The sequence below is a fragment of the Harpia harpyja genome, chromosome 15, assembly GCF_026419915.1.
Source record: "Harpia harpyja isolate bHarHar1 chromosome 15, bHarHar1 primary haplotype, whole genome shotgun sequence".
Classification (NCBI taxonomy): domain Eukaryota; kingdom Metazoa; phylum Chordata; class Aves; order Accipitriformes; family Accipitridae; genus Harpia; species Harpia harpyja.
This window is the reverse complement of record NC_068954.1, coordinates 31,148,415-31,169,069: the sequence shown is the minus strand read 5'-3', so window position 1 is coordinate 31,169,069 and position 20,655 is coordinate 31,148,415. Positions and strand designations below refer to the sequence as shown.

The window sequence follows — 20,655 nt, the reverse complement described above, 5'->3', positions numbered from 1 at the left end:
GCCCACACTGGGGGAGGGGGGTGGTCGGGGGTCCGGGGCTGGTTTTGGGAACCCCCCTCCCTGCTGCAGGCAATAAAGGGGCTGCGTGGCGGCCGTGCCGTGGGCCCACCCGAGGGCAGGTCTCGCTGCTGTGCACATGGGGAAGGGGTGGCGTGGGACCCCAGGCAGGGCTGGAGAAGCTGGTGGCAGCCCCGCGTGTCCCCCACGTGTCCCCCACGTGTCCCCGGCGACTCGCGCTCCCTCGTGCTCGGCGTCCATCTGCCGCGGCACACTCCCCCCCAGCAGCCGCCGATGGGCCCGCGTCTCCCGGTCCCGGCAGACCTGTCACCGCGGGGGCACCGTGGGGGTCCCATCCCCCCCGGGCGTCGCCCAACCCGGGCCACCGCCCGTCCCTGGTGCCGCCGCCCCGGGGCCAGCGGGGCAATGCCCCGGGGTCAGCGGGGACGGTCACCCGCGGCCGAGCCCCGCCCCCTGTGCCGGGGCCCTGACGTCACCGCGGAGCCGGGGCAATGTCACAGGGCGACCTCGAGCCCCTGCGGCTGAGTGCGGGATGACGTCACGGGCCTCGGTGACCTCATAGCACGTGGCCGGGTGCCTGGTGGCGTCACGGGGCTGCCAGGCAGCGCAGCCGAGCAACACCGAACCACCGACGCGCACGGAGGGGGGTGACGCCGCGGCGTGACGTCACGCGCGGCGGCCGGTGACGTCACGGGAGGGGGCGGGGCGCCGCCTCACCCCACCCCAGGCCCGGATCAGGCGAACGCCTCGGCCACCTATAGCCCCGGCCCCCCATTCCCGCCACTTCATTTGCCTATCCCCGCCCCGCGGCGCGGGGCGCGCCCAACGGCGAGCGGCTCGGCCCCGAGGGGGCGGGCGGGGGCGGGTCTATGCTAATAACCAGCGCGGCGCCGCGCCCCGCCCCGCCCCGCCCGCCGCTCTGAGGACCCCCGGCCGCCGCCGCCGCCGCCGCCGCTCGCTCCGGCCCCGCGCCCGCTCCCGCCCGGCCCCGGCCCCGCTCCCGGCCCCGCTCCCGCCCGGTCCCGCTCCGTCCCGACCCGCCCCGGCCCCGGTGCCGCCATGACGCTCCTCGCCGCCGGCAGCCGGGCGGCCGCGCGCCTCCGCGGGCCCAAGGTGAGGGCGCCCGCCCCGGCCCCGCCGCGCCTTAAAGGGGCGACGCCGCGGGGGGGCCGGTTCTTAAAAGGGGCGACGCGGGGGGGCGCTGCCTTAAAGGGGCCGCGCGGCGGCGGCGGCAGCGGGGGCCGGGGGGGCCGTGGGGGGCGCGGGGCCGTTCGCCGCCGCAGAGTAACAGCAGCAGCACGTGGTGGGCGCGGGCACCGGCGCCGCCTCCGTCGGGAGCGGCCGTAACCAGCGGCGGGGCGGGGTACCCCCCCGCCGCTGCCCTGTCGGGGCTGGGGGGCCTCGGCCGGCAGCCTGGCCCCGTTGGAAGACGGGGGGGGGGGGGACGACTCCGAGCCCTGCCCGCGCCTCGGGGGGGCTCTGCCGCGGCTGCAGCCCCCATCTGGGGGTCCCCGCCCTCTTGCAGCCCCCATTGGGGGCGCGCTGCCCCCCCGCCCCGCATTGTGGGGCTGTGCTGCAGCCCCGGGGGCTCCCGCCGGGCGGCACCGGCAGTGAAGGGGATGGGGGGGCGGGGGTCCCCCTGTGCCATCCCCCTCGACCTTCCCCAGTGACCCCGTGCTGTAGAGGGCAACGGGGTCACAGCGAGGGGACCCCCCGTCTGGCCCGGGGCTGTGCTGGGGGGGGCGATCCGGGGGGGACCGAGCACCGGTGCAGGGCTGGGGCGGCCCCGGTGTCGTGTCCGTCCCCCCCCCCCCCCCCCGTTTGCCTTGGCCGCGGCCCTGGCGTTTCGTAAGGGCCGCTGCGGTGTCTCTATCGACCGGGCGTTATTTTGGGAGCCGGGGCCCGGCCCGGTGTGTTGTTGTGCCCCACTTGGCCCCGCTCGCCCGGGGGGGCCGCTACACCCGCTGTCCCCACAGCCAGGGCCACCCTGCCGGCTTGCGCCCTAATCCCGACCCGCCGTCCTGCCGCCATCCTCCTCCTCCTCCCCGTGGCCTGAGCTATTGCACCACGGCCGCTCGTCCGCCAAGCCGTGGCCGGCACAGCCCGGGGGGCTCCTGCACCCCCGAACTGCAGCGGGGGCACCCGGGAGGGTCCGGCAGCGGCTGGGTCTGCCCCAGCCCCGTCAGCTGGTGCTCGGTGTCACCGCCAACACGTGTGACCTTGAGCCAGCGGCGTCTCCGTGACAGCCCGGCCCGGATGGGATGAGCCGTGCGGGTGCCCCGTGAAAGGGGTGAGACGGGGTGCGGCGGGGGCCCCTGCGGTGACAGCAGCGGCCGCCTTGACCTTGGGCTTCCCGCTGCTGCCTCCATTGTTCCCGCCGGCATTTTCCCTTCCCAGGTGCCGCCCGTTGCGGGGGGACACGGCGCAGTCGCCCTGAGCGGACGGACGGTTCCAGCCGCACTCGGGGTGTCGGGGTGCCTCCGGCCGGGCTGGGGGCTCATGGGGCGCTGGGTTGGCCGTACGCGGGGCTCGGGGCTCTCTGCGGCACTGGCCCCCCCTCCGCGTCGCTCCCGGGAGCCAGTGGAAAAAGCGAGTCATGTTCTGCCTGTGCTGCAGCCGCTGCCGCAGCTCTGCGCCGGGGGCTGGCCCCGGCCCCGGGGTCTCTGCCGGGGGAAAGCACAGGATGCCGGGTGTGGATGCGGCCTTTCGGCACGGCGGTGACCCCGTGTGACTCCCGGCCCTCTTTGTCCCTCCTTGCTGCCCACCCGGGTGCTTGTGAGTGGGTTCGGGCACGGGCGAGCCTTGTGTCCCTGCCACGGGCAGGGTCCTGCCAGGGAGAGCGGGCAGGGACGAGGGGTGATGCCAGGCCCGGGCTTCCCGACTGCGTCAGCGTGTTCCCGCCGGCCGGAGTCCCCACGGCTGCCACGCGCGGGCGAGGAACAAAGATCGGTTTCCCCAGCGCCTGTGGAGCCCCAGTGCAGGAAAACCGCAGCGGTGCTGGCCTGGCAGGGCTCTGCCGGCGGCACCAGCTCGCTCGTGCCGGCCACTTCCGCGCTCTGCAGAGCAGGAAGCGAAATGCGGCTGTGTTCGCCACCGCCGGGTTTGTTCGGTGCAATGCTCGGTTCTGCAGCGGTTCCAGCCGTGGCCGGCGTTGTGCATGATGTGAATGAACGTGATGCAGCCCCGAGGGGACCCGCGCCGCCCCCCTGCGCCGCCTGGCCTGGCTGAACCTGCCTGGCTCTGATCTCCAGCACGCGTGGGCGAGGGAAGCCGCCGTGGCTGCCAGGCGCAGCGTCCTTGTGAGACGGGAGTCACGGGGCGGCTCCTGCTACGGGAGCTGTGCTGCGTTCCGGGGGGGCTGGGGATGCTTCGGGGCTGGGGGGGGCCACTCGTATGGCTACACCCCTCCGAAACAGGGCAACTGGGATGCGTGGGAGGGCTCTCCCCGGGTAACACCGAGCCCCTGTGTTTGCTCTTCTGCAGAATGCACCGTGCGTCCTCTTCGCCGCCCGTCACGCCAGCGCCGCCACGGTAAGAGGAGCCCCCGCTGCTGTCACCCCTCTCTGGTGCTGGCAGGGGGGAGCATGTGCTCGGCCCCCCCATGGGTGCCAGGGCTCATGGCCCCCTCCCCTCTTCCCAGAACCTGAAAGATGTCCTTGCCAGCATGATCCCCAAGGAGCAGGCAAAAGTCAAGAGCTTCAGGCAGCAGCATGGCAGCACGGCCATCGGGCAGATCACGGTGGACATGGTGAGTGGGGGGATGCTGTGCCACGCCGGGGCTGCCGGGCTGTGCCGCAGGCGGTAACCACCTCCTTCTGCCCTTCTCCAGTTGTACGGCGGGATGAGGGGCATGAAGGGCCTGATATACGAGACCTCCGTGCTGGATCCCGATGAGGTAGGGCCTGATCCTGCCCTGCTCAGGCACCCACCTCGGGTGGGCGACGCTGCAGAGGCTGACGCTTGTGCCGGGCTCTTTAGGGCATCCGCTTCCGTGGCTACAGCATCCCCGAGTGCCAGAAGCTGCTGCCCAAAGCCGCAGGGGGAGAGGAGCCGCTGCCCGAGGGGCTCTTCTGGCTGCTGGTTACCGGAGAGGTGCCCACCCAGGAGCAGGTAACATGGGGGGGGTCTGGCGGGGGGTGGGGGGGGGTCTGCCGGCCCCCTGCCCTGCGGCTCAGACCCCCTTGACCCCTGCAGGCGAGCTGGCTCTCCCGCGAGTGGGCCCGGCGTGCCGCGCTGCCCTCCCACGTGGTGACCATGCTGGACAACTTCCCCACCAACCTGCACCCCATGTCCCAGCTGAGCGCCGCCATCACCGCCCTCAACAGCGAGAGCAAGTTTGCTCGCGCCTACGCTGAGGGCATCCACCGCGTCAAGTACTGGGAGGTATGGGGGGACCGGGCGCCCTGGTGCGGCGTAGCGGGGGGCTCAGCCACCCCAACTCTGAGCTTGGGCCGGGGCGTGGGTGCAGATTTGGGTGCGGGGGGTCAGTGGCTCAAGCCCCCCCGGGGAGGACAGCCGCCCCGTCTTACCCCGCCTGTCCCAGTTTGTCTATGAGGACGCCATGGACCTGATCGCCAAGCTGCCTTGCGTCGCCGCAAAGATCTACCGCAACCTGTACCGTGAGGGCAGCAGCATCGGGGCCATCGACCCCAACCTCGACTGGTCCCACAACTTCACCAACATGCTGGGCTACACCGACCCCCAGTTCATCGAGCTGATGCGGCTCTACCTCACCATCCACAGGTGCGGGGCCGGGAGGAGCAGCCGGAGCAGGCGGGGACTCGGCCCTGCTCCCAGCCCCGGGGCCAGGGATGGGGCTGGGTCCTGGGACATGCCCGGGCTGCTCTGGGGGTGTCACCGGGCACCCGGTGTGGGGCCACGGGCAGCCCCGGGGCAGGGCTGTGCCGTTCTGGGTACATCACGGGAGGGGGGGTGTTTGCTGTGGGGGTGTCCCCGTGGCTCTGGGGGCCCTCGGCGGGGACGGGGGAGACCTGACGTGGCCCCTCGCCCTTGCAGTGACCATGAGGGGGGAAACGTGAGCGCCCACACCAGCCACCTGGTCGGCAGCGCCCTCTCCGACCCGTACCTCGCCTTCGCCGCCGCCATGAACGGGCTGGCCGGGCCCCTGCACGGCCTTGCCAACCAGGTGGGCACCTCTGTCTGCCCGTCTGTCTGTCTGTCTGTCTGCGTGCCGCTGTTCTCACCCCCTCTTCCGCTTGCCGCGCCCGCAGGAGGTGCTGCTCTGGCTGACCAACCTGCAGAAGGAGCTGGGCCAGGAGGTGTCGGATGAGAAGCTGCGGGATTTCATCTGGAACACGCTCAACTCGGGCAGGGTGAGTCCGGCCCTGCCCGGGAGCGAGGGACTGGGGCTGGGCTGGTGCCGGGCTCTGACCCGTGTCCTCGTAGGTGGTGCCGGGCTACGGGCACGCGGTGCTGCGGAAGACGGACCCCCGCTACACCTGCCAGCGGGAGTTCGCCCTCAAGCACCTGCCCAAGGACCCCATGTTCAAGCTGGTGGCTCAGCTCTACAAGATCGTCCCCAACGTGCTGCTGGAGCAGGGCAAGGCTAAGAACCCCTGGCCCAACGTGGACGCCCACAGCGGGGTGCTGCTGCAGGTGAGCCCGGGGGTCCCGGTCCTGCCCCAGCACTGCTCTCTGGGGGGGTGGCGGGTCCTGGCTGCCCCCTCCCGCGGGGCTGCCCTGCCCTAACAGGGCCCCCTCTCCCCCTGCAGTATTACGGGATGAAGGAGATGAACTACTACACGGTGCTTTTCGGGGTCTCCCGGGCCCTGGGCGTCCTCTCGCAGCTCATCTGGAGCCGGGCGCTGGGCTTCCCCCTGGAGAGACCCAAGTCCATGAGCACGAAGGGCCTCATGCAGCTCGTGGGCTACAAATCTGGGTAAAGAAGGGACGGGGACAGGGCCGTGGCTCGCTGCTCCCCAGGGAACGCTGCGCTGCCGTGCCGGGCCCTGGACGGACTCGGCACTGAACCCCCCCCTCGGGCATCGGCCGTGGGTCTCCTGTGGTGCGAGCGGAGCCCCCCCCTGCCGCTCCTCTTCCCTCCCTGCTACCCTGGGAGGGGGCAGAGGCAGCCCTGGGGTCTGCTCTACCACACGCCCCCGCTCCCTGCCCCCTGCCTAGGCTGTTCCCACCCCAGAGCCCCCTCCCCAGCTCTGCCCCGGCAAGGCGGGGGGGCTCCTGCGCCCTCACCCTGCCCCAGCAGCACCGCACACACTGGGAGCCCCCCAGCTCCTCTGCTGCTGGGCTTGGGGGGCAGCACTGGCGAGGCTGTGGGGGGCACATTTCCCCCCCCCCCACCACAGCCACCCCTCCACCCCCCCCCCCGAGAGGGGTTCAGTCCAGACTCGTGTCCAGGCCCCCCCCCGTGGGGCAGCAGACGAAGAACGAATGTCTCAGCCCCCCCCCCCCCAAGCAGGGACTCGATACACTCCTCCCCAGCCCACGCCCTGTGTTTGTGTGAACCCCCCCTGTCCGATGCCCCCGGCAGCCGGAGCTGGCCCCCCCCCACGTGCCAGCCCCGGACACTCGCAGGTATTGGGCACTTCTGTACAAACAACGACAAAATGCAAAATAAATGTTTTTATTAACAAACCCGGAGCCTCCCTCCCTCTGGCCCCAAGGTCCCCTAGGGCAGCACCCCAACCCCTGGGCTGTGCTCTGCTGTGCGGGGGGCGGGGGGGGGGTCAGGGGATGGTGCCCCCACCCTGCCTGGGGGCTGCCCCGTGTCCCCAGGCCCTGTTCTGGCTCTGCTGGGGCCAGCACAGTGCCACTTGGCCCCTTGGCAAGCTGGCAGCGCCGGGCTCGGTGTTGTCCGCAGGTACGAGCCTGGCTTGGAGTTGGGGGGGGTTGTCTCAGCACGCAGGCCTCCCCTGCCCCAGCTCCCCTCTCCCATGGCTGCCAAATGAGGACCAGGAAGCTGCTCACCCTTGAAAAATGCTCTTTATTGGCCTGTAAAAGCCCCTCCTTGGGCAGCAAGGCCAGGGTGCCCTCAGTGACGGGGATGGAGCAGGGGGGGAACTGGGGGTCTGGGGGCTGGCAGCTCAGGGACCCCCTGCCCCCCTCCCCGGGTGGGCATTTTGGCCTGGTGGAGCTGGAGGGCCCCCACATTTCCCCACTGAAGGTAAGGAAAGGTGAGCCGGAACCGGAGGAACGCTGGGGGTGGCGGGGGCCACGGGCCATCCTGGTCCCTGCAGTGCCGGCACCTCAGCCTGCAGCGGGTGCTGGGGCTGCAAGGGTTTGGGGGTGGCGGGGGGGGGGGGCAGCACAAGCTGCCCCGTCCCCATCCTGTGCGTGTGACTTGTGCAAACTGTGCGACATCGGGTCTGGTGGCAGAGCGGGCACTGCCGGGGGTCCCTCGGCTCCGGTGCCCGGCTGCGGGCAAGGGGCCAGGCGGCAGCTCCGCTCCCAGGGGCGCAGGGGAGGGTTTCGTCCCTGCGCCCTTCTCCTTCCCTTTTGTTCCTGGAAGAGCTGGGGGAGGAGGGGGCCCCCAGCAGCCGGCCCCCATCCTTCCCTGGCCACTTGCTGCCTCACCCAGCCACGGCTGGCCCAGGACCTGCCCCGCCGCTGTGACCCTCTGGCCTTGCCGAGGACTTAAAAGGAACAAAAGGAGGTGGGGGGGGGGGAAGAGCTCCCAAGAACTAAAACAAAATTTAAAACCAAAATCAGCTACAAAACCAGGGAGTCCAGCGCTGGGACGCAGCTCCCGCAGCGTTGCGGTGGGGCTGGGGGCTCACGGCAGCCCCCTGTGCTCACAGGAGCATCACCTCTCGCCCCCCCAGGGCCGGGAGGGAAGCTGAGGCAACGGCAGCAGAGATGCACTCAAATAAATATTTAGGAGGGAGGGTGCAGGGTGGGCGGCCCCGGGGCCCTGGCACAGTCCACGGTGGCCAGGCCGCCCTCACGTCTGGTGGACCTCGTGGAACATGAGCTCCCGGGGGATGCGGGTCTCGGGACCGAAGTTCTTGGCTGCCCGGCGCTCGAAGGCTGCCACCATCTGCTTGACCACCTCATCGAAGAAGACGGTGGCCAGCTGGGAGTGCAGCAGGGAGCGAAACTCGAAGGAGATCTGGGGAGGAGAGGGGGGGTGGCGTGAGCCCCTGGCAGGGATGGTGGCGGGCGGGCAGGTCTCCGCAGCAGGAACCGTCTGTCTCCCCCGTCCTCCCCGGGGGCCTCACGGCCGCGTCCTGCCCGGAGCAGGGTCTTACCGAGAAATCCACGGTGCTGGTGCGGGGGTAGCCGGGGATACCGGGGCTGAAGCGCCAGTTCGTCTCCAGGTGGTTGAAGAGGCGCCCGTCCGTGCAGACGGCCTGGGGAGGGGGAGCGGCCGGTCAGGGGGGGCCCCGAGGAGTCAGCCAGGACGGTCCACCTGCCGCGCCGGGGCCACGCTCACCTTGACGAGGTGGGGGCGGACGAGGGTGACGATGGAGGTGTAGCGCTCCACCACGGGCGGGAAGCCCACCTCCAGCTGGGCCTTGACGTGGCCCGAGCGCTTGGAGACCACCACCGACTTCTTGCACCAGGGCACGAAGTTCTTGTAGTCCTCCACGTTGGAGACCACATCATACATCTCCTGCATGGAGTACCTGGGGGCAGAGCAGGCGTTGCAGCCGGGGCCGCGGGGCCCTTGCCAACCGGCCAGCGGGGAAGCTGCCGCACCTACCCGATGATACGCCGCTCCGAGTACTCCTTCCGCTTGTTGGTGAGGTTGAGGAAGGACCGGCTGGGCTGGGTCCGGGGCTCCCACTCAGTGCCGCTGGCTGGCCGGCCCAACCGGCTGAGCCGGAGGCCACACAGGGCCGTGTGCCTGGGCGGGAGACAGGCGTTAGCGGAGGAACCGTCACCGCGCCGGGTAGCGGAGCCAGCAGCGAGCCGCTGGCCCGAGTGGGGCAGGCCCCCCGCCCCAGGATGACCATGACATTGGGCCCCTTCCAGACCTGCCCACATCCCTCCCAGGATGGGACTTGGTCCCAGAGTGGGGGGGAATCGGGGACAAAGCAGGCGCCCGTGGCCAGACTCAGCCCTCCTGCCCGGGGAGGGCCGCAAGCCGGCGGGGAGAGGCCGGGGAAGTCCAAGCGCTTGTCCCAGGGCTGCTGCCAGGGCTGCTGTTGCGCAAGAGGAGGAAGGGCAGGGAAACCTGACCTCAGGGACACCTAATCCGGAGCGGCGGAGCGGGGACAACTGCCCGTTACCCCCCGCTGCCCCCCCCAGCTCCACCCCAGCCCCGCTCTGGGCTCCAGCGGCAGCACAGAGCCCTGCTCGGCCCAGACCTTCTCCCTCCTTTGTGTCCCACCCCGGCCCCATCTCATCCCTCAGGTGCGGCCCGGATGGTGCTGGTGCGAAGGGACAACGCTCGCCACCTCCTCAAGGAGAGGCCAAGCCCCAAAGGCACAGCAGGGTCTGGGGTGGCACGTCGCCCAGCCCCGGAGCTGTGGCAACAGCAGCAGGGTCCTCCCACGGTGCCGCCGTCAGCTGCATTTTGCCAGGCCAAGCCCCGGCAGCCGGTCCCTGCCAAGCACCGGGAAGATGACGGCTCCGGCATTGCGGTGGTGGGCTGTAACCCTGACCACGCTGGCGCTGGTGGGGCTCCGGGTTGGGGCTGGCCTCACCGGGCTCCCTCCTGCGACAGCCGTAACTGGCAGCGCTCAGTGCCCACAGGACAGCACGGGTATTTTTAGATGTGCCTGCACGCAGGTCACACCGGCTCTCCTCCAGGACTGGTGGCCCAGGGAGAAAGGTCCCGCTTCTCCCAGGAGCCGTGGGATGTTCCTGCGCCAAGAGGAGTCACCCGGGGCATTTGGCAGCCCCCGAGCTCCCAGAATAGCCAGGGCGGCGTAGGGGAACAGTCGGTGCACTTGAGTTGCGTGAACCCCGGTTATGGCCCTCAGATGCACAGTGCCGGGGGTCCCCAGGAGCGCTGGGACCCCGCAGATGCGGCTGCGCCGCTGGCCCGAGGCGATCCCCCTCTTCCTCGCTCGCTCACACCGCAGCTCTGCCCGGCAGCGCTCGGTGCCGTACATGCACCGCGACGGGGCTCAGCAGAGTCGGCACCTAAACCGGCATCACGGCACGACACCGTGGCTGCTCCCGCTCCCGTGCCGCTGACCCGGCCGGCGGTGAGGCTGGCCGCCCGGGGCTCGCGAGAGCCACCTTGTCCTCGAGCGCCTGGTGCCGGCCCCGAGCTGGCAAGAGTGACAGCGGCGCTGGCAGCGCGGCCGGGCGCAGAGGTCAGTGCCGGCGGGGGACACGGCAGGGTGGCCTGAGGTCTCCCGGAGTCTCCGCTCGCCCGAGCGAACCGTGACACCGGCGCCCGACCCGCCGATGCGACTGACGTCGCTCCCGACCCAAGAAGAAGGTGTTGGCACCCGCCCGGACCCCCGCGGCCCCCTGCCCGCGCCCGGGGGGGTGGCCCTCGCCCCCACACCGGGTTTGCCCCAAGGTCAGGCCCCAGCCGAGGCCCCGGGCTCCCCCGCAGGCAGCGAGTCCCCCCCCCTCCTGCCCGGGGGTCTTTGCCGGTGACCCCTGGGCCAGTGGCACCGCCGACCCCCCCCCGAGGCCGCGGGCGTCCCCGGGCCCTCCTTCCCGGCCCCGCCACGGCCCCCTCGGTGTCCCCCCGGTGTCCCCCCGGGACAGCGGGCCGCTCGCCCCGTGGGGGTGGGCTCCCCCAGGCCCGCCCGGCGCCCCCGGCCCCGATCGCCCCCCCCGGTCCCCATCCCGCGGCCCTCGCCGGTGCCCCCGGGCCCTGTATGACCTCCAGCCCTCCGGGCCCCGGCCCCGCTCCGCTCCGGTGGCCCCGCTCCGCTCCGGTCCCCCCGCCCCGGTGCCGCCGCCCGTGCCCCGCGGCCCTGCCCGGTGCCGCCGCCCGGTGGGGGCGCGGGCGCTCACCTGCCCGGCGGGGCCGCCGCGGCCCGCAGCCGCTGCCGCGCCCCGAGCTGGAGGGCGCCGCGGAGCCGCCGGGCCGCCATGACCGGGGCCGGGACGCGGCTCCGCTGCCCTCGCACCGGCGCCGCTGCCGTGACCTCTCACCCCGCCCGCGACGTCACCGCGTCGCCATAGAGCCCGCTCGCGTCACGGCCCGGGGGGGGGCGGGGGCGAGGCAACGCCTCCCGCGCGGGGCACGACGGGAGTTGTAGTCCGGGCCGCGCGGGGCACCACGGGAAATGTAGTCCCGGCCCGGCCCCGCCGGCCTCCCGCCTTCTCCCTGCAGCGCCCGGTGCTGCGGCTCCCTTCTCTCCGGCGGGGACGGCAGCGGCTGCTCGCGGGCTCCGCCATTTCACTTTGGTTTCTCGGCTGGGTGACAGCCGGCTAAGGACAGGTCCAAACAGACGATACCGGTAGCCCCCGGCAGCCCCATCCCCGGTGCCGCCTGCTCTGAACGCGGCTCGGCCGGGCTGGTGCGACGCTGCCCGCGCCCGTCCGTCCGTCCCCCGGTCAGTATTTCGAGGGACGGGGAGGTGCCGTGCCCTGTCACCTACCCCCCTGCCCCGGCCAGAGCAGAGGAGGCACTAAACCAGGAATTCCCCATGCTGGCGGGAACTGCGCAGCCCGGCGTAGGGGAAGGCATGGCGGGTCCCTTGGTGCGACGTTGTTTGAGAGCAGGGGATGGATGCGGGTCGGCCAGGCCAGGGTTCCAGCCTGCCCGCTGGCAGCGGGGGGTCAGGAGGGACTGGGGAGCAGGTAAAGCAACAGCCCCATCCTGTAAACAGCCCAGTGAGCGGGAAGCGCTTTACCGCATCCTGGGCACTTGCAAGAGCAGGCGCAGATGTGGCAGCGGCGTGGCGAGCGGGCAGAGCTGCCTCCCCCATCCCGGTACCGAGTCATCCGCCGTCCCGGTACCGAGCCATCCGCCGTCCCGGTTCCGAGCCGCCCTGCCAGTCCTGAGCGACGGAGCGGCGGAGGGAAGGGGTTGCAGGGCAATGCTTTTGCACGTTGGTGCGATCGAAGGTCCGGTACCAGCCACAGCCGCCCAGGGGGGTACGGTTCCAGCTGGCCAGACCCCACCAGCCTTCCTTCCCTCGGTGGGGGCTTGCCCCCAGGCCCAGGCAGCGTGGCGGGATGCTCGCCCACAGCCCCAGCCTGGTGTGGAGGCCGCGGGCAGGACTTTGCCCGGGGGAAGCAGCAGTGTCCTCGGGGATGCTGCTGCTCCGGGTAGCCCGGTGGAGCGGGGCGGGGGGAGACCCGGGGATCCCCCGGGCTGCCCTCCCCGCAGCCCCTCCCGCAGACCCCGCAGGGGGTCCCGGCGGCCCGGCCCGTCCCGTGCCCCCGCTCCCGCCGCGTCTCCGCGGGCCCCGGCGATGGCGGCCGGCGGCGGCGCTGCGGCCCGGCGGCGGCGGCGGCCGCTCCCCGGGCGGTGGGCGGGCCCAGCCGCTCCCCGCCCCGCCAGCCGCCCGAGCGGAGCCGCCGCGGCCGGAGCCCGATGCCGGGAGCTGGGCGCTGAGGGCGGCCCCGAGATGGGGATTCTCAGCATCACGGACCAGGTACCGCCGCCGCGCCCGCCCGCCCGCCCCCGCGCCCGCAGCCGCGCCGGGCCGCGCCGCCACGCCAGCCCGGGGATGCGCGGCCTAGTGCGCGCCGCCGCCGCCGCCGGCGGGCCCAGACGCCGCCCCAGGCCGCAGCCCCCGGCCCGCCGCCGCTCGGGGCCGCCCGGCCCGTTCCCACCTGCCGCTCGGGCCCGCAGAGCCTCCCGCGCCGCCCCGCCGCAGCCCCGGCCCGGCCCGGCGCGGGGTTCAGCCGCCCGCCGCGCCGCGCTCCGCTCCGCCCGCGGCCGCCGGGACCCGGGCTCGGCAGCCGGGCCCGGCGGGGGTGGGGGACCCCCGGCCCGGTAAGGGCAGGATGCCGGGGACGGGGAGGGGAGGACACCTTCCCCCCTCCCCCGGCCACAGGGAGCGCGGACCCCCGAGAGGGAATCCCCGCCCCGGGACCCTCTGCCCCGGCGGGGGTGGGACCCCCGGGACGGGACCCCGGGGTCGCTTCGTCTCCCGCTGCCACCTCCATCGTGTCCCCGCTGGGCTTTGGGACCACCCCTGGGGCGCAGGGTGACCCCATCGGGTTTTGGGGATGCTCCTAGGGCGCAGGGTGTCCCCGTCGGGTTTTGGAGATGCTCCTGGGGTGCAGGGTGACCCCATCGGGTTCTGGGGACCCTTCTGGGGCATGGGGTGTCCCTGTCGGGTTTTGGGGATGCTCCTGGGGTGCAGGTTGTCCCCGTCGGGTTTTGGGGATGCTCCTGGGGTGCAGGGTGACCCCATCTGGTTCTGGGGACCCTCCTGGGGCACGGGGTGTCCCTGTCGGGTTTTGGGGATGCTCCTGGGGCGCAGGGTGTCTTCCACACTGGGTTTCAAGGCAGCCCGCACCCTGGTGCCGCCGGCGCGTGGCCCTCACCTGGCTCCCGGCCTGCCTGTCGGGGGGTCTCGCCAGGGACCCCCAGTCCCTCAGCAGCCCCATTGCCTTCCCCCGGCCGGGAGCTCCTCCCGCAGCACGGATGCTGCCGCTCGTGGCCCTGCTTCCTTGGGCTCAATGTCCGCCCCCCATCACCAGAGCAGTGACCCCCGGCGTCGCCTTGGCTTGGACGTCCGCTCTTCCCCGTGCATTTTACATAAACCGCCTTTATCCACCTCGGTTTCAGAGATGGGGGCTGCTGGCCCCTCGAAACCAAATATTTACGCCTGCCCCTCGTCCCCTGCTCCTGCAGTATCGTTAATATTGCGAGTCTTTAAAGCCTGGCAGGGTGGATGAAGGAGGGGAGGGGTGAGGATGAGGGATTGATCTGTGATTTAAATAGAACTTTTTTTTTTTTTTTTTTTGGTAACCAAAACATTTAGCTTTCCCTGTGAATGGTGGGTGGGTGTGTCAGACCCAGCACTGCTGCAAACCGCGCGCCACTGAAGACTGCTCAGGGCATAATTATCGTCTGCGATTCTTTCCCTTTTTTTTTTTTAAACCTTTTTTTTTTGATGTCTAACGAGTGATGCTGAGTCTGCTGCATTCCCAGGGAATGACTCACACGTTCCCTCTGACCTGGGATGTGTTCCCCGTGTTTAACTGCTTTTACTTTGATGGTAGGGTGAGCAGATGAGTGTGAGGTTGGCCGGGCAGCGGGGACGAGAAGGGATTGCCTTGAAAACGAAGTTCTGTTGTTCCTCTGAGAGGTCAAGATAAGCGGGGCTCACCGGTTTTGACCGTTAGATCCAGCCTTAGGCGTGTGGGCAGAGCTGGAGGGGGTGTGCCGGGGCTGCCACGGCTTGCTCGGCGTCGCAGCACCCCGGACTTGCCGTGCGAAAAGCAGCAGAGGCTTGGACGGCTGGAGCAGGGAAGCGTCGGGTTTGGCAGCGATCATGGGGTGCCAAGTGCTGAATGGACCTAAAGCACCACAGCCTCTGCCCTGAAGAACCTGCTGCATGAAAATGGCATTTTTAGGCCTGTGAAACAAGAAACGGGGTGCAGGGTTCTTGGGCGATGCCTGGAGGTTGGGCAGCACCCAACCCACCGACCTGCCCTGCCACGTGAACGGCTCCGGCAGCTCAGGCCGTTGGTTCTGCAGCCCACGGCACTGGCTGGCTCTGTGGCCTGGGCTAGGGCTCTGCTCCTGGTTTTTACTGAGGTCTGCTAGGTAACTTCTTTGAGATGTGGGCAGCAGGAAACAGGAGGAGCTTCAGGCTGGGCTTTGCCAGGCTCTTTGCACCATCAGAGCCAGCATAGCGTCGTAGGTGTTTCTCAAAAGATAGGAGAGCAGCAGTAAGTACACAGCCTTTTGTGGAAGAGCATGAGGCATCACCTAGTTGTGCCTTGGGAAACCTGATTCACTGTCTGCAAAGATCTGTCTCGTACCAGGAGACTTCAGCCAGCTCGGAGGGAGGATTTTCTGGCTGTGGCTAAAGCTTTGGATAGCGGGAGATGGACCTGTCTTCCCGTTCTCAGACGCTGTGTGTGGAGAGCTAAGCCATGCCATGGGCACGCTGCTGAAGGCTCTGCAGGTGGGCTGCCGGGGCCGTGATCAGTGCTGCTCCTTGGACTCAGGAAGCAGGGAGGCTTTTCCAGTGATTCCTTGGTCTGTTCGCCAACGAACAACCAAGAAAGGTACCTTTGCTGGCTTGAAAATTGGTCCCTGGTGCTGGCTGAGCCATGGACGCAAGGAAGCCGCTGGGCCCAGCTCTGGCAGCAGCAGGCGCGGGGGGCTTGTTCGTGGAGCGAGGTTGTGGCTGAATCAGGCTGGTGTAAAGTCTCTGACATGCTGTGACGCTGCTGGTTCTCCTCCCTCTCGTGTCCTCCACGTAGTGCCACCTTCACGACTTGCTTCTCTTTTTTTTTTTGTAGCCTCCTCTGGTCCAAGCCATCTTCAACCGTGATATAGAGGAGGTGCGGTCGTTGCTCAATCAGAAGGAGAACATTAATGTATTGGTGAGTGCTGCCTGGCTGTGCTCGCTCCCCTTCCTTCACCCCAGTCTCCCTGTTTCCTTCCCTGCAGTGCGGTTCTTTAGCAGAGGGGACAGCAGAGGCTCAGTGGGTGAGATGTGGGTGCTGTCAAGTGGGGGCTCTTTTTGGCAAGGATGGTCAGAGCTGGGCTTTTGAAACAGTTTCTGGATTCTGCTCCCAGCTCGGCCGCCATTTGCTGTGCAGCTTTGTCCTGTTGCCTCGATCTTGCCACCTGTAAAATGGGGCGCCTGGAAGACCAGGACTCCCGCCTCTCCCCAGGAGACGGTGTGAGCCTCCTAAAGCTCTCAGCCATGCAGAGCATCGCTGAGAGGCTGTGGGGTGTGTGGGAGGACTTTTCACAGAGGCTCGGCTTTGCTGCCTGCCAGTTTACCTTTTTCTCCTTCGGGATGGCGACCCAAAATAGTTTGGTGTGAACGCGGCAAGTCTGCCTTGTGATGAGGTTGTTCCCCAGGGGGGAAGGAGGATTTGAGCTGCTCAGCAAAGCAGAGTTCACCTCGCAAGTGTTAGGAGGGGTTTCCACTGCGCTCGTCTCAAGCCTGACGGCAGAGGGTGGTTTTGACGCTTGTTCCGAGCAGGCAAGGAGGCCGCTGCCGTTCAGATGCATCCCTCTGGGTCCTGCAAGCGGCCAGGCTGGCTCCTGGGGGAGCAGCCCTTGGTAGCCCCAGTCTGGTGGTGATGAGCGTGGTCTGTCCTCACATGGAGTGTGGGGACCAGGCTCTGGCAAGGGAAGGGGTGAAACCTGCCTGTGAGCGTTCCCGTCTGACTTGTCAGTGTGCCTTCCCTTGATCTGGTTTACGAGCTTCCCGCTAACGAATCAGCAGCAGATGTGCAGATAAGAAATGCAGCCTGCTGTGATGCAGGCTGGTGGGTTGGCCGGCCCTGACTGCACCGGCCCAGGTCCGCCTGACATGGTGGCACAGTTGGACTGGTGCCGGGTCAGCAGTTCCTGTGCTCTCAGCCCAAAAGCCGGGCTAAGTTGTGAGCTCTAGGCAAGAGCAGCCTGTTCTGGTTCACCGTCTTCTCTGAGCTGTGGCATTAACTGGGGCTCCAGTCCACGCTGCTCCCGGCTGCGCTGCAGGCAGCTGCTGGCTTTTGGCACACTCCTATTTGTTTCGCTGAGCGCTTGGTCAGGGCGTTCGCCCGACCCAGCCTGAAGAGCCGGGGCTGGTGCACACCCCGATCCTTGTGGTGTTAAACCCTGAGGTCAAGGGCGGGTGCTGCGGATGCTGGCTGGTGTCCTGGGAAGGTGAGGGCAGCCCCGCGCTGGTGCCCGTGTGCCAGCAGGACTAACGATTTGATCATATCTTGGCTTATTACACAGAGATAGCGTGGGGATTTTTTTCTGTGACTGGTTCGGTTGGGGATCCGTCAGCTCTTCATCCTTCCTCTCTTGTCAGGAGAGAGGGTTGGGATTGTTTTGCTGAGCTCTCCCGCAGCTGCTGAAGGAATAAAACCACAATTGTTAACACTTAATTTCCTTTCTGTGTGCAGGTTTAGAAATGTTGTTGCTTGTTCAGTGACCTGCCAGCTGGGTTTCACTTTCACATCCTCCTGCCTGGTTGTGCCAGCACAACTTGTTACCAAAAAAAATGAAGCTGCCACCATTTTCCAAACAGTTTCTAACCTCATGAAAAGCAGTTACATTTTTTCCCCCAAACACAAAATCTGGGGCTTGAAATGAGTTGTGCTCCTCTGGCTTTCTACTTGTTTGCTTCCTGGCTTTAGTACATGGCATGTTCCCCAAGGAAAGCCTGAACCAAGTGCCTGGAGGCAGAGGTTACCCAGGGCCCAGCCCTGAGTAAACAGAAGTGAAAGGTATTTTTTCTTCGGCTAATCCAATCTAAGATCAGAGAGGGCCTTCTGCACCTTCCTGGCCTTCAGCAGCCGGCAGGTTTGAGTCTGGTTTCGGAGCTGTCTGTAATTCTGAGTGTTTTTATTGTTAGCCGAGAGGATAAAAGTGTGCAGAATGGGACAGCCTGTGCACTGTCAGAGCGCGGCCAGGCTTTCATCTCGGATCGCAGAGCGCTTTGCAGACATTCATTAAGTCCAGTAGCACCGGAGCCATGTCGGGTCGGTCTCTGGGGAGTCAGTGGGGGGATGAAATGAGTGGCTGGAGCTCTCACAGCCTCCCCGTCTCATGCTGGGATTATGGCCCCTGAACCCTCTGCTCCGGCCACTGGGTACACCCCAGCACCCGTGGAGCTCCCAAAGGGCTGCACACCCCCGCAGCACTGCAGGAGGGTGCTGGGTTTAAGCGGTTTTCCCCGTCCCAAGATGCTGCGCGTGCTTATGGGTAGCGTTGGAGCAGACTGGAGTGGAAGAGGGATCTCCCTGCCCTCGAAGCTCACAGATGGTTTTTGTTTCTTACACCCCTGCTCAGGACCAAGAAAGACGAACGCCGCTGCATGCTGCTGCCTACATAGGAGATGTTGCAATCCTCGAGCTCCTAATACTGTCAGGTAAGGGCCAAGGCTCAGGGCGCTTGGCTCGAGTGCTGGCTCTGCCTTTAAGGCGTTTTTCTGATCTCTGGCCTTAGGGGTGCAGAGGAATAGTTTTGGTCACCCTCCAAGCAACCGTGTGCTCATGCTTAAGCCAGTGGGGTTGCAGCCCGGGGAAGATTAGGAAATGTTGCCATAATCCTAAGAGGTTTGTTCAGACAGAGAAGCGTCTTGGAACTGAAATAGCAGAGGTGGAAACCAAGCCAGGAGGGGGATGTGTGCAAGATGTTAGAAGGAGGTACTGGAGGAGGGCACAGTGGGGATGCACGCCTCAGAGACACCTTGAATGGCAGGATGCTCAGGGGAGCAGAGTTTCACTTGCTCATGGAGAGGGGTCAGCTAAAAACCAGGGGATTTTGCTCAGTTTTGGCTTGTGTTACTTGGCATAAAGCTGCCCTTCATTTTTCTCCAGAGACACTCAGCCCTGTGCTTGGGTCCTGTGCCCCTGTGGTGCAGACGGGAATCTTCTCGTCTGCCGTTCACCAGTGCAGCACCTCGGGGCAGCGTGGGCTTCGCAGCTGCTTGCTGGTGGTGTGGGGGAACCCCGAGGCTGGCATGATCCTACGTGACCCTGACAAGGAGAGACTTGGGGAAATCCTTTGCTGAGGGCTTGTTAAACAGGATTGGGGATGTTCAGCTCTGTCTGCAGAGCATGGGATGCCCTTATGTGCCCCGTGTTGATTTTTGCATGCCTGTGCGCTGAGTTCTCGGCAGCAAAGGCAGGGACTTCAGGGGTTGTGGGACCTAAGTGCCTAGCACAGATCTGGAGCTGAGATGGCAGTAATCTGTCCTTTCTAATACAGAGATGCAGCTCACAGTGACCACAGCTCACAACATGGAATGCTCTGTTTTTTGTCTCAAGTGGCCTTGATTTAAAGCAAGGAGCAGAACTGCTCGCTGAGTCTTTGCTGTGGTTTGTTTGGCTCAGTGAGGGAGCTGGCACTCTGGGAGATGTAGTCTCTTCAGTCTCCCAAGGGATGTAGCTTGTTCCACTTGCAGTTCACAGAGTCTGTCCTCACGCAAAGCTCAGTGCAAGGTCCCCTCTTGCAGCAGAACAGGCACTCTTGCCGGGCAGGTACCTCAGAGGTGGCTGCAGACCTGCCCTGGGACTCTGGAATGGGGGCAGCTGGTCACCTCTCTGTCCCCTGACCCCTCCCTTTGTTCTTCCTCAGGTGCTAATGTTAACGCGAAGGACACTGTTTGGCTCACCCCGTTACACCGCGCTGCGGCTTCTCGTAATGAGGTAGGTTCCCTCTGAAGTGTCCTCTGCCTCCGTATATGCTCCTTGTGTGGAGGTGGTGGGTGCTGACAGGAGGCAGGGACCATGCTTCTCCTTCTTTTTGCCATCTTGCCTGGTTTTGGCTGAGATGGGTGGTTTCGTTAGAGTGGAGAGAGGACGAATGCATAATTCAGAGGCTGAAAATGAGAGCTGGAAAAAAATCCCCTTAGTTCCCTTCTCTCCGTCATTCAGGAATTAGCACATGGGTTTTCCCCACAACATCCTCCATCCCTTCCCCCTTCCCCAGGGCTTTGTCTAATCCAGCTTTACATTTCTTTGAGGGATGATGGGGCTCTCACCCTTTCTCTCGGGTACTGATTCCAATGGATCTTGTTGGAAAGATTTCCTGACGTTTAGCTTTTGTGGGCTTAACTTCATCCCACTTAACTTTGTCCTGTTTTGATTTGCTGGAGAGCAAGAAACTCTGTGGTCATGTTGGTTGGAGCCAGAAGCCCTGACTCTGACAAGCAGGGCAAGTTACCACACATCGACTGGTTGCATGAATTCTCTTAATCGGCAGCAGACACGGGATGAAACACATAAGCGTAAACCTCTACTGAAGGCGTTTGCTGTGAACGTGTGTGGACAGTTACTGTGGGTCGCTAAAATACGGGAGCTGAGCAAGCCGAGACTGTTTTGCTGTCAGGTCTGAAGTGCTGCTTGTCTGTGCGTTTGAGCACACTCGTTTGCTTCTCTGCCTCATCTCAGATATGCTGGAGAGTCACCTCTCTCATTCTTTTCTTCCCTGGGGTGCTTGGCACGGGGGTCTGCCAGTGCCCTGCATGCCCAGCTCCTGACAGGAGCCTTTTCGAAGTACCTGTGTGCTTCACGCCTTTTCCTGCCTAGAGCCTGCTCTCTAGGATTGCTGGGTTTACGTACTGCCCGGCCGTTTCATGTGTTTCTCCCAGCCGGGAGTGGTATCAGCTAGCCCTGGGGGAAAAGAGCAGAGCAGCAAGCCGTGGGGCTGAGATCACTGGAAGTGCTGCCCCGATGCTGCGTGGAAGTGGACAGCCTGCAAACCATAGCAAGGAAAGTGTGGGGTTGCAACAAACAGCCTCTACCAGCAAAAGGGGGAAATAATTATCAAATATAGGTCAGTGGGTCACATTTGTCATCCCCTGGGTGCTTTGCACCTCGTGAGTCATGGATGAACACTCACTCACAGTTCAGTCACATGGCTCGGAGGTATTTCTCCTGTGCAGGTACCCCTGTGCAGCGGTGTTTCACAGCTGCACTCGGGTGGGATGGGGCCGGCTCATTCAGGTCTCACACACTGAACTCCAGCCTGGAAGGAGCTGGAGCAGCCCAGGTGAGGGCTGGAGGATTTGTCTAGGGAAGATTCCTTCTCCCTGCTCATCCTTGGGGTCTCTCTAACACTGTCTTTACCTCTCACATTTTCTCTGTGATAACATC

The 20,655-nt window shown here is 66.3% G+C and overlaps 3 protein-coding genes across 3 annotated transcripts in view; 2 read left to right on the top strand and 1 right to left on the bottom strand.

The window, feature by feature from the left end:
* The first annotated feature begins 950 nt into the window (after positions 1–950).
* CS (citrate synthase) lies at positions 951–6,630 on the top strand. The gene is made up of 11 exons (XM_052810161.1): positions 951–1,131; positions 3,502–3,549; positions 3,659–3,766; positions 3,848–3,913; positions 3,997–4,128; positions 4,213–4,401; positions 4,562–4,761; positions 5,035–5,164; positions 5,250–5,351; positions 5,425–5,634; positions 5,751–6,630. The coding sequence occupies exons 1-11, from the start codon at positions 1,078–1,080 to the stop codon at positions 5,919–5,921; spliced, it is 1,410 nt and encodes a 469-aa protein (XP_052666121.1). The 5' UTR covers positions 951–1,077; the 3' UTR covers positions 5,922–6,630.
* COQ10A (coenzyme Q10A) lies at positions 6,604–11,086 on the bottom strand. Its single transcript, XM_052810191.1, has 5 exons — positions 10,921–11,086; positions 8,699–8,842; positions 8,429–8,621; positions 8,244–8,345; positions 6,604–8,104 (listed from the first exon to the last, which is right to left on the bottom strand). Exons 1-5 carry the CDS (start codon positions 10,998–11,000, stop codon positions 7,937–7,939), a joined length of 687 nt encoding a protein of 228 aa, XP_052666151.1. The 5' UTR covers positions 11,001–11,086; the 3' UTR covers positions 6,604–7,936.
* Positions 11,087–12,404: 1,318 nt separating this feature from the next.
* The window catches only part of ANKRD52 (ankyrin repeat domain 52), a 29,920-nt gene continuing 21,669 nt past the window's right edge, over positions 12,405–20,655 (top strand). Inside the window, exons 1-4 of the mRNA XM_052810134.1 lie at positions 12,405–12,512; positions 15,346–15,429; positions 17,846–17,924; positions 19,136–19,206. Of these exons, the coding sequence (XP_052666094.1) occupies positions 12,486–12,512; positions 15,346–15,429; positions 17,846–17,924; positions 19,136–19,206 (261 nt within the window). The 5' untranslated portion in view covers positions 12,405–12,485. The remainder of the gene's footprint in view (positions 12,513–15,345; positions 15,430–17,845; positions 17,925–19,135; positions 19,207–20,655) is intronic.